At 43.8% G+C, this 12,526-nt stretch overlaps 1 protein-coding gene across 1 annotated transcript in view; it reads left to right on the top strand.

The window, feature by feature from the left end:
* Window positions 1-12,526, top strand: part of CACNA2D3 (calcium voltage-gated channel auxiliary subunit alpha2delta 3) — a gene marked incomplete at both ends in the record, with an annotated part of 792,926 nt that overhangs the window by 710,811 nt on the left and 69,589 nt on the right. The window contains one exon of the mRNA XM_082637213.1: window positions 1,475-1,545. Within this exon, the coding sequence (XP_082493339.1) occupies window positions 1,475-1,545 (71 nt within the window). The remainder of the gene's footprint in view (window positions 1-1,474; window positions 1,546-12,526) is intronic.

Below are 12,526 nucleotides of genomic sequence, written 5' to 3'. Positions count from 1 at the left end.
CTACATGTGGGCTCTGATCCGTGCTTCATTTCTGGATAGAATAGCCCAGGGAGCCTGTGGGCCTGCCCTGCCTCAGCTTGTTTGATGTCTGGTTTCCTGTACTCCAATTAAGCTAATTCTTCTTCATCTTACAACCAGTTCCATTGATACTGGCATATTTACACACAAGAAATGCAAATGTCCTTCTTGCTCCCAGCAGCAGCACATACCCAGAGAGTTTGCCAAATGTTCAAGTGTCCCTGGAGTGAAAAAGGCAATGCTTGACCTTCAGTCAGTGAAATGTCATTTCCTTCTCTCCTCCTCTCTTTTCTGACTTTTTGGCGAAGTCTGTATGTGCCTTTCTGCCTGAAAACTCCTAGGAGCCTTGTTGAGGTCACTGCGTTGTAATGGAATCAGGATTTAGTTAATATCATACAAAGCCTATGGAATTTATATAATTTGGGCTCTGAGTGTAATGCCATCCACCCACCTCCACATAAGCTATAAATCCTCAGAGCACCCACAGTACAGATGGGGGTTCTCTACTGATCTACACTGGCCCCTTCCAGGGTGTTGGCAGAGGAAGGCTGTTGCTCCAAGCTCTGTTCTGCTGTATTGGATACACCCTCCCCCTTGGGACATTGATGATAGTGTCTCCAGGAATCTGGAGGGATGCCCGAGGATGTTAATCCTTCATTCCACCATTCAGAGTTGGCAAATCTCGGCCAGCACCAAGAACTGGACTTGCAGGAGTGTCAACCTGATGCTGGGGAAGGACTGGTAGGCCTCCAGTGCCCTGAAGACAGCCCCAGAGCTGGGGTCGGCCATTGGAAGTTTGATTGGCCGAGCCTTCTTTTCGCAGGGCTGGACAGCTTCATTCTTGGTCAACATATTAACTGACTATGGACAAAATGAGGGTGTTCCTCAGAAAGTAATTTAGAGAAAGGACATATTCTCTGCTGTAGGAAATTTATAGAGCCGATGAAGAAGACTGCTATATATCCCTAAACAGGTCATTTAGGAATTATAAACAATTCTTTTTATTACTGCTTAGGAAGCCCTTTCACAGCCTGTTTCTGTCTGTATGAAGTAGTGTTTTAATCACAAGGGATTGAGAGCAGATTAATGCCTACTCCCTCCATCCAAGAGTAATGGTGCATGCATGTGTGCTTGTGCGCATGTGTGTGCACACGTGTGCATGTGTGTTTTAATTACAACACTCAGCACGTGTTATGCAATGTCATCCTTACCCCGCCCCCTCGCCCCTGCCACGTATTTGGAATATTCACATCTGCTTATTAGTTTGCTCTGTACTCCCATAACTTCTCATGACTATTAAGACCTTTTCCGCTGTTATGTAACAGTAGTCCTGAAAACCTGCTTTTTGCCCCTGTCAGCTCCAGGACACAGAGTGTGCCCGTTTTTATTTCTTCTCTGGTGTTTGGGCACATTATTTATCTACACTTCCTCATGGGTCTTCTTTTCTTCCCCGCAGACTGGAGACTTTTTTGGTGAGGTGGAGGGAGCTGTGATGAACAAATTGTTAACAATGGGCTCCTTTAAAAGGTAAGGGATTTTATGGTTCCTTGCATCCCCCGAGAAAGTTTGCCTAAATAAAATAAAACAAACCAAGGTCAAATAAAGCAAGCCCAGACTTGACCCCATGACTGTGTTCATGCTCCAGAAGATCTTCTGAAATTTGATGCCTTTTGCATGAGTGTTAAAGAGTCTCAGAAACTCAGCTCACAATGCATTCCCTGTTCCCTTAGCATAGCATTTATTAGAGTCTGGCCCTGAAGTCAGAGCCTGCACTGGGAGGTGATTATGTTGGTCTGAAACAAGTGATTGCAGAGAAGTAGGAAGCATTTTCACCTGGTCAAAAGGAGGAGGGTGTCTTGTCTCACACTGACAAACTGGGGCAGCTTGCTAGAAATCTGGAACTTAGGGATGGGAAGTGATGTTTAGAAACTCGATATAATTTTAGAAAATCATGTAAAAGTTCACAAAACCTGCTCCCAGATGGAGGTAAGTTTAAATCTGTTGCTAGAATTGCTAAAATTGGTGGTAGGGACCACTCAATTGAGTTGTGAGGGCTCTTGTTGACCCTAAGTGAAGCTCGTATAGGATGGTTTCCTCACAGCCCCACATCCCCCGTGGGCAAGCCAGCCATGCTCTTGGGAACACCAAAGCCAATGAGAAAGATCGTCACCCTGCGAGATCAGGATGCCAGTTTTGTCCCCCCAGGAGTCAACCTGTCTCCCTTCCCTTTGCCTCCCAGGGAGAATGGTGGCTCATTAGTGGTGCTTTCCTGGACATATATGATGCTGTTAAATATATGATATCAGGAAATGCAAGGATGGACCTAGGCTCACCTGTGAGAACTATTGCACATTGGTTGCCAGTGGGAAAGACAGTCCCCCCAATTTATTACTCCCCCCCAGCTGAATGGCCAGGAAGTGTTAGCACAGGAAATCAGACTTTTAAGCTAGTCAGTAAGACCAACTGAGTGCTGTGCTGAAAGCAGGGAATTCAAAAATGATGACCCAATTTTTGAGATTCCGTAGCTTGTTTGTGCCAGAAACAAGGAAACAAGAAATGATATTTTTAAATGGCATGACTCCAGCACTTCTGCAATCTCTGACACACTTGCTCTCCAGCCTGCCTGAGTGTTCACCCCTGCTCGATTCCCTCTTTAAAATTCAAGTACATTTTTTCCCTTCTTTTGCCAGGAGTCATTGTACATAAGCTTGAAAACTGGGCTTGGAGCTGGGCTTGGGTTGCTCTGCTGGATTGTCTGCCATCCAGGGCACCACTGGTTTCTTGTATCTTTATGTGGATATGTACATTCGTATTGTGTTAGCTTGTTTTCAACTTGGTGGGGGTAGGGAGAGACAAAAGAGGAAGAATAAGCACACACATGTTTCTCATTTGAAAGCATATTTTTCAACTTTTTTAACAAAATGACTTTTTTTTTTTCCTCTTCCCTCTTAGATATTCCTTTCAAACAGTTTGGTGGGAGAAAGAAAAGGTTATAGCAGAATTTTAAATTCCTAGACTTCTCCTTAATGTGGGTGAAATATAGTTGACATGAATTTAGAACTTTCACAAGAGTAGCTGGCATATTTGAGAAAAGAGGAGTGCTGGGACTCTCTACTAAATTTTAACAGCAACTGCTATCATTTGGGAATTACTTGACAAACCTCCTAGGCTTCTTTGAAAGGCCCCCTCATGAGGCCAGGACAGCAATGAGAGTTTGGGTTTTGGAGTCAGGTGGATTGGGTTCAAATCCAGGCTCTGACATTTACTAGCTGCATGACTTAGAATAAGTCATGTTACCTCCCCAAGCTTTGGTTTCCTTACGTGGAAAATGAAGATGATAATAATAATTACTTGCAAAGGTTGCTGTCAGAGTTAATGAGATAATAATAAGCATAAAGTTCTGACACGGTGCCTGGCATATATTAAGGGCTCAGTAATTGCTAGCTGCTGCTATGATTTTTGTTTTTGTGGATCTTTGACTTAGCTTTTTACTTGGCACCAGGTGATGCTTTTTTTTTTAATTTTACATTCACACAATTCTCAATGGGCTTCCCATGACACCTGGTGATGGGGTCTCCATCCAGTGTTGGGGTACTGAGGTCCTCCTGGAACTCAGACGTTCAAGCCCTTGCCCTTTCCAGCATGTTTACTCAGAAAATAAGGTTGACAGTCCTTTTATTCAGAGAAGATCTGTATTTCAGAAGCACTGAAAGGATGTAGCCAAAAGTAACAGTGTCCTGGGACAGATGTCAGGCACCATGGTAAACTGTACCCCACCCCCAAACACAGGATACATGGAGGTTAAGTTGCTTTGGTGACATGGCTGAGCCCTGGTAAAGCTCAGGATCCATTCACATAGCAGACATCTCAGCATATTAGACAGTGCACCCTGGCACAAAGTTTCTTAATTTGGTCTGCTTACACCCATTTCTAAAGAAACACCTTTCATACACAAGAGCCCTACAAACCATCTTCTTCAGAAAGGCAGAGCTCAAAGTAAAGAACACCATCTCCCTTTATCAACCTCCCTTTTATCTCTCTCTCCAGTGGTCCATAGTCACTGCCTCTCTCTCTAAAGCAAGGCGATGCTTGCCTACTTGGCATGGGCTCTTTCCTTGATTCTTTGGCCACTTACCTGGTGACCCGATGGCCATTCTACTTAGGTGCCATCAGAGGGAAAGAACATCCATTTCTGCATCTACATTGCCATGTGGGAGGAAGGGAAGTCACTGATTTGTGTGGACAAATTACCAACTTGAGGGAGTTTTGAGAAAGTTCTTCAGCAGCATGTGCAAACCATCTAAGAGGTAAAGTGGTCACTCTTGGTCACTTAGGCTGAGTCTCTGACTTGACTCTGTCCACCCAACTTACAGATGACATAGTGCCCAGGGCCAAATAACATACCAATAGCCTCAGCAATGTGAAAATAATGAAGGTAGCAGTGGCTACCTTCCCAGAGCACCTACCACATACCAGACCTAGGTTGCAACTGCAGATCTTACTTCTTGCAGTCCTTTCCAACAACTTGTGAGACAGGTATAAACAGGACCAGTGCAAAATGAAAATGTGTTGCCCCTCGCTCAAAAATTATTGAGAGTTTCAAGATGGCAACAGCAGAGCATTAAACAAAGCACGCAGCCCTTCTAAGTGCAGGGTTCTGTCCAGTTACACAGGCCACGTGCCCATGAAGCTGGATCTGGGTATATATATACCTATTTGATAGATGGAAATAATGGGGCTTGGAAAGGTTAAGAACTTGTCTCTATATAACGGAGCTGGATTCAAACATCCTGCAGTCTAAGCACAGGGAGAATTTTCTAGCCTCTCCCCTTTACCTGGTTCTATGTACAGTAACATTGTGTAGTGCATGGAACTTGCTTCAGTTTTGTTTGAGACAAAGTGAAGGATAGCCAAGGAGGATGTTGGCCCAGCAGTGACTTATCTGGGCAAGCAGAACTTTCAGGATGGAGGCCAGCCGAGTGATAAGATCACCCAGATTTCTTTTAACTGAAGCTGATAAATTGTTAAACCAAGCCAATTCCCCAGGCTTCACATACTTTCACATAAGATACCATATTCCAGGTCAGCATTTTGTGTTTCAAACAGAGGACTTGAAATACTTTTTTATTCTTACCATGGAAAGTAAATGGACTCCCTAAGTGGCCCTGACTCATTTTGGGCTTTTCATTTTAGCTGCTTTTCTCTTTTAACTCAAGTTCATGTCCAGTAAGAGCCTTGTATTCATATTTCTCAAAAGCCACAGTCCATGGCTGTCCTTGCTGGCCTTGGCAGTGACTTTGCCCTTCTCACAATACTAAGAGAAAATCTAGTTTCAAAATATTTCTTATTATACAGTAATTCATTTATTTTCCCACCCCTTCTTGCCCCCAGTGATGGAACTCAATGTCAAATATCCAGGGAAAAGTGAGAAAAAATATATATAGCTGGTCATAGCAGAGTCCAAGATTCCTCATAGGGCCTCTTTGATATACTGGACTTGAAATATGAAGACTTCAGGTTGAGCCTCAGAATGGCCACTCTGTGGCCGTGGACAGATTCCTCAGTTTCTCTGGGCCTCAGTTTCTTTGCCACCAAAATAGGAATTCTGGTGAGATGGGATTTTGTGAGAATCACCTGAAATAAGAGAAGTGAAAATGCTTTGCAAATTGCAACGCTACTACAAATAGGAGGTAAGATTAGGTCTTGGATAAGAGCTCCAAATGTCTGAAATCTTTTTTTTTTTTTTTAATTTTCTTCTCTTCTTTTTAAAATCACCAATGACCCCCAAAAGGTAGTTACTGTACAGCAGTCATAGTGTTGGGGGTGGGCCTGTGGGCCTGGACTCAGCTAGCACCCATGGCGAGGTCTTAAAACACACCCATGCTCCAGCTGTATCCCAAGAGATTCATATTAGATTTGTCTGGGGATGGAGCCCAGGCATTTATGCTTTTTAAAAGCATCCATGTGATTCTCAGGTGCAGTCAGGGTCAAGAAATACTAAGTTAAATGCACCAGGTGCCAGTCTAGGTGCTGCCCAACTTCAAAGTTGCCTGACTTTTGGCAACTTTAACTCCATAATTTCAGTTTTCTCTGCAGCAAAATGAAATTGAAAGAGTGATTTTCATACCTGCAGTGAGGGTTAAGTGGAATAATGCATGTTTTTACCAAACATCCTTGTGGTTTCTGCCAAAGGGTCTTCCCTTGTTCTTTGTGTATTTAAGTAAGCTCGAGGAAGGAAAGACCAATGGGGCACACCTGGCCCTTGACTTGCAGAGAAATGAACTGCTTGCTAATAATTTGTTTTTGCTTTGGGAGCTACTGAGAATTCCTATCCCTCTTGGTTGTGTCTTTTCCGTTTTGTTCTGTTTTGTTTGTTTTATGTGTGAGGCGCAGCATGCCTGAGCTTTCACCCCTCCAAGGCTGTTCGTATTTTCCCTTCGGGGCCTGGTGAACGTCCTCCTCACCTCACCCCCTACACATTCATTAACATAGTCAACTTGTGTAGAATTCCCTGTGGCAGCTCCTTCTAAATTGCCTTTCTAAAAAGGTGAGTCGTCAGGTAGGATTCAAGACTTGGACCATTTCTACCCCTGTCTCCATATGATGGAACTGCACTGGCTCCATGGCGGGTGACTGGAGCTTTCCCTGTCTTTGGTGATTGCGTTACATTTCAGCGAATGCCCTGGCCTTGGAATCCAGAGAGTGTTAGAGGAGAAGTCTGTTATGTTTGGATGGCTGCTCTAATGCCGACTGCTCCACCGATGTCTAATACTCAACAACTCATGTAAGGAATGTAATGGCTTCTTGGCTTCCTGTTGGCCTGACTGTGTCCACTGAAGTATGCTTTGTCAGAGGTGGCATTGAAGGGAACAAGAAGACGGATTGGCTTGGACAAGTGTGTTTCTGGGCCAAACTTTCTGGAATGCAGAAACATGGGGATTCCAATAGACTGCTCTTTAAAACCCTAAAGCTGCTACTTGAGGATCCCCAATTACAACAATAACAATAGCCACCGTCATCTACATCATAATAGCAACAGGTCTCATTTATTGAATACTAATTGCAGTTGACCCTTGAACAACACAGGTTTGAACTGTGGGGGTCCACTTATACACGGATTTTTTAAATAGTAAGTACTGAAGTGCTACATGGTCTGTGGTTGGTTGCATCTGTGGATACAGAACCGTGGATATGAAGAAACTGTGTTTACAGAGGGCAAATTGTACTCGGATTTTCGACTACATAGAGGGTCAGCTCCCTAACCCCTACGTTGTTCAAGGGTCAACTGTACAGGCAAGGCATTATTCCAAGCAGTTTGCATGCATTACCTTAATTAATCCTCATGGCAAATCCATGAAATACCTACTATCATTATTGCCATTTGACAAAAGAGGAACTGCAAGTGGAGGCTTCAAGCGTTTTAGTAACTTGCTCAAATTCATCCACAGTAGTGTGTGGGGAGATGGAATTTGAACTCGTGTCTCTTGGATTCTAGATTCTAGACCATGTTTTCCTGGTCACCACTCATCTTTTCCCATAGTTGGAGAAGACTAAAGTATTCTCTGCAGGGATATTTGTTCATATTCATGCTTGTTTTGCTTTGAGAGAAAGTAAAAGTCTTTCAAACTTGAAGTCCAATGTATTGGTTAGTAGTTGGTTCTACTAGAAATAATAGGAAATTCCAAAATAACAAAGTGTGAAAGAACATAGGAGTCTTTTTCTCTTTTATGTGAAGGAAGTATGAAAATACTTATTTGGGGGCCTCATGTTGTCATCATGGACACATGACCACATCTTTTTTTTCTTCACCTCCTTCTAAGTTGGCTTTTAAACTCAAGATTACCTCATGATCCAAGATAGCTGCTGAGCTGCAGCCATTAGTTCTGCAAACTAGGCTGGCAGGAGGATTCTAGGACGTCCAAAAGGCCAAGTAAAATTTCTTTTTAAAATTTCTTTCTTTATTTAAGTACTTACTCCCATACAATACTTTTGCTTCCATATAATACTTCTGCTTAATCACATGGCCTCACCTACCTACAAAAGAACCTGGGAAATGTGCATATCAAAAAGTCGGTGTTCTGCTCATTGCGAGAGGAGAATGGCTGTCGGGAGACTATGATAGCCTCTGCCACATCCATCATGCCCCAGTTTGCTTCAGACCACCTCGAACTATTGAATCCTGCTTCCTGTGACATCCACTTTGAAACCCTTCCAGAGATGAGGCTATATTCCTAACTCCTAGTTTTCTGCACACCCCACATGCCTGTGCAGTCCTGAACACAAATGGTCATAGCCACCATCTAATGCATCTGTCAATGATGTCTGACCCCAGGCAATGACAGCAGGAGCACTCGATAACACCTGTTGGGTTTGACTAATAGTAATGACACTGGCAACACCAACATCCCTAGGTTCTAACATCCTGAGCCTCAGTTGCATGCCCCACACTGTGCTAAGCGCAACTCAGGCATTACCATGGTGCAGTTGTTGTGAAATGTACACATGGTGCCAGGCATTTGGCAGAGCCCAAGGATGCTCCTCTAGCATCCAAGTTTCCTGCCTCAAGTGGGTTTTGCATTCACTCATTCCCCAAGCAGAATTTAGCCGTTTCCTTCTATATCTCACTCAAAGAAAAAAGCAAAAGAAATTTAGCCTTTTCTACATGGGATTAATCATAATTGCATTTTCCCCTTCAGTTTAACAAGGAAAGCTAATATTCATGCAAGGCGCAGTTGAATGGGCAGACAAGCCACTGGCTAGGTGCACCTACTAGGCACCTGTGCATGTTATCCTGTGCCACAGGATTGAAGCAAATTTGGCTGGGAGAGCCACAGCGACTTCACCTTCTGAGCCTTAGTTTCCTCTCCATGCCCTTGACATCAGAGATAATACCTGACTGGCAGAAAGTAATCGATTATTTCTTATTGTTACTGCTTTTATTACCTGGGTGAGATGTTGATGTGGTCAGTATCTGCGACTTTGTTTCTTTTTATAGTCTCAGCACCTGTTGATGAAAAGCATTTGGGGCTGATAGATCTGCTTAATCAATAGAATGAGTGAGGCTCCCCTCTCAGGGTTCTTCACTGGACCCTGAGTAGCCCCAATACCCTATGTGCTGGGCTTCCAGCTGGTGCAGCCTTATGGCACTTATTCTCTTCTAATGATGGGTGCTCATTAACTAGATTTGTTTTAGCGATTTTCCATCAGAGCGTTCAAAGGCAGCTTCAACTCACCACCTCTGCTGTGTTAGATGTGCTGTGTTGATCATAAAGAACAGTACAATCTCTGTAAGAAGATGCTATGGGATGAGATGGCCACCAAGGCAAAAAGGAGAGACGGGAGAGCTCCTTCTGGATCTGCTATCTGTATTCAGATGGAACAGACTGAGCTTTCCATTCTCATGGCTGTCTAAGATGTATGAATGAGTAAACTTCCCATGGTGACAATCCCTTTGTTTAGAATTTCCTATGTTCTTGCTCCATGCCCTGACACTTGCAAGTTGAAAACTGCCCCAGAGAACACATTTTATAGCTCAAAAAAGATACATATTTTTACATGCTACCCTAGTGAGTCACTTTTGCTTCTCCTACTTTTTGATTCAAAATTGCTTAAATATGTCCCTCAGCGGGTCTCTGTGTCAGATGCCTCCCTGTCCTGTTTTAGGGCCATATTTGCAAACATTAAGCTGTTTCAAGACTGGTTTTGAGGCAAATTTTTAGCCAAAGTGAGTTAGAGTCATTGCAGGTAATGTACCTGGCCTCGTGGGCACAAAGTAGGTGTTTAATAAATGCTGGTCCCCACCGTTACTAATCAGCTTAAATTAGCTGAACTCATGCCTTTGAAATTCAACCTTCTAATTTTTAGAAGAAATCTTTTTCTTGGTCGTGATTTTTGTCTAGTTGGAAAAGAGCAGAATCAGCAAAATGGATTTAAGCAATTCCTAATGTCACGAGCCTGACACCCAAGACTCTACCTAGTACAGGATACATAGGGTTGCCCTTGCTTGGTTTGCATTGCTTTGGGTTTCTTCTTCAGAGACTGTATCTGCCTTCTGTCAAAGTTTCAAAGAGACCCATCTGGGGAGCACAGAGATGTTAATGATAAGGTCTCCCCAGCAGCCCGCGGTTGCAGTGGCCTGGTGGTGATGTCATGGGGATTAAGGCATGTTATCTGTAATAAGAATAAACTCCTGCTGCTGAGTGCAGCAGTGCAGCAGCAATCTTGGGCTGGGCACTACGCTCGGGGCTTATTTTAGACCCGAAAGAAAGCAGGCAATTATCATGTTCTTTAACTATAATCAGCCGAACAGGATACAGGTAGCCACAAAATGGAGTTATTTAAAACAGTAACAAAATCACTTCAAAAAGGGCAACAATCTGGAAGTCTCTGCAACATCTAGTTAAAGCTGTCTAAGCATGGAGAAGAGAGAGAAGGTTTGTTTTGTAACCTCCTCAGTGGCAATCAGATCAGGAAAGCTTATTTGTGAAATGAAAGGCAGGAACCCTGGCCTGGAAGCTGCCCTAGAGCAATTGAGTTTGGACCCAACAAGTAAACTGGAGCCTTTAAAAATGATTCAAGGAGAATCCTGAGCTTCCAGCCATCTGTTTGTCATGGTGGTTACCATGGCAAGGGGCTCTCACTAGCCTGGCCAGCTAGTCCAGCCTGGTCTGGTGACCCCATCACATCACCTCAGCTTGGGTTGGAAGTTGATTCTGGATATTGATTATGAGACCTTATCTTGGGTAGCATTCCCTGTGACATTCCAATAAGACTCTGGGATGGGGCACAGGGCTGAATTCTAAGCATTTCCTAGGACCTGTCAGAATCTGCTACTGAGCAGAGGGCAGAGTGAGGTGGACTCAGCATGGCCCCCATCTAATTCTGGCTCTGCCACTTGTTAGGTGTGTGAACTTGGGCACATTTTTAGGCTAGCCGATACTTGGTTTGCCCCTGTGTGAAATGGGGATGATTAGAATCTCTCCTGTAGGGACATGCTTAGAAGAGTACCTTGCTCACCATTGCTAAATAGACTTCAGTAGACATTAGCTGTTGTTACCCTGTCCTCAGCTATGAAGCTCATGGACAGAAGTTGCCGCATCATCTGCTGATAACCCCAGCATGACTTCTGAAGGAGCCTGTTCCTTCAGTAAGAAGTGTGAATTTTACATTGCATCATATATGCCAATGAGCTAAGAAGACCAGGAGGCCTACCCATCCTCCAGCCAGCTGGGTAAAGCCTGAGTCAATTCCCAATGCATTTAACACCACCCCCATTAATTAATAATGGCAGTGAAAACCAGACTAATAAATTATAACAGCAGCTGCAGCCCTGCCTTCTGTTGAATGCTTCCTCTGTACTAGGCACTGTGCTAAAGGCAGTACATGTGTATAATCTCATTTAATCCTCACGACCACCCAATAAGGCAGCCATTATTCTCACTATTTTACAGATGAGGAAACTGAGGCACAAAGAGGGTTAAAAAGAATTGTAATAAATGGGTGAGTTAGGATTTGAGCTCAGGTCACTGACTTCAAAGCTAGCTTGCTAATCATTAAGTCACACTACCAGTCACTTGGGCCTTTGGGAATAGTGTAGCTTTAAGAGTCCAAAATCTAGCAAAGAACAAAATTAGGCCTTCGGTCATAACAAGGCTAGCACATTGCATAGTATATTTCAGTATACTTCCACATGACTGATTAGTTAAATCTGAGAACATCTCTGGAAGTCACTTTATAAATGAAAAAATAAAGCCTCAGAAGTAAGCAACCTGCTATTATAAATGGCAGAACCAACCTTTTAAGCCAAGGCCACACTGCATCCATGTCTACAAGACCCCAAACACACTCAAGTTCCACTGAACCCATGCTGCCTCTCGCCAGCTCTGAGTCAAATTCCAGCTGCAGAGATAGAGTTGGGCAGTAGGAAAAGGATAAAGCTAATAATAATTCTTGTCGAATCCTAGAAAGCCCTTCCAGGGCACCTGCCAAAATCCCCTGTTGAGGATGCAGACTATGGCATGGTAGGCCAGTCAGGGGCCAATTAGACTTGTCCATCCTGGCCTGCAGTTGATTTTGTGGCTGAATTCGTGTCAGGGCTGCATCAATGATGAGCGTTTCTGTGAGAAGTTTGTTCAGGGAGTTCCCTGAGCCAGGCACTTGGCTGGTTCATAGGCTTCATTTCTGTGTCAGTATACACTGGTTCTGCTTGCATCTGCTGGGAGGAAAAAAGCCAGAGGACAGTCAGCAAGACTAGAAATGTCCTGAAGAGGAAGGGGCTTTGGGGGACTTGCCAGGAGATTGTGTGACACTGGTACGCTCTTGGGCTTTGCTGCCTATGATGCCTGTGTGGTGCTGGTCAGGAGCTGGTTTCCATCTCAATTTGGTCAAGTGGCCAGTTTTCTGCTTGGTGCCCATAGATGCTCTTTGGTTTAATCCGTGTGTGTGATATCTCTAATTTATTGTCTAGAGGAGAAAGCCTTCACATCACATTTTGCAGTTGACCTCTTCA

The sequence above is a fragment of the Mesoplodon mirus genome (assembly GCF_964341445.2).
Source record: "Mesoplodon mirus genome assembly, chromosome: 12".
NCBI classification, from domain to species: domain Eukaryota; kingdom Metazoa; phylum Chordata; class Mammalia; order Artiodactyla; family Ziphiidae; genus Mesoplodon; species Mesoplodon mirus.
The sequence above is the reverse complement of the archived record's forward strand: the minus strand, read 5'-3'. Positions and strand labels throughout refer to the sequence as shown.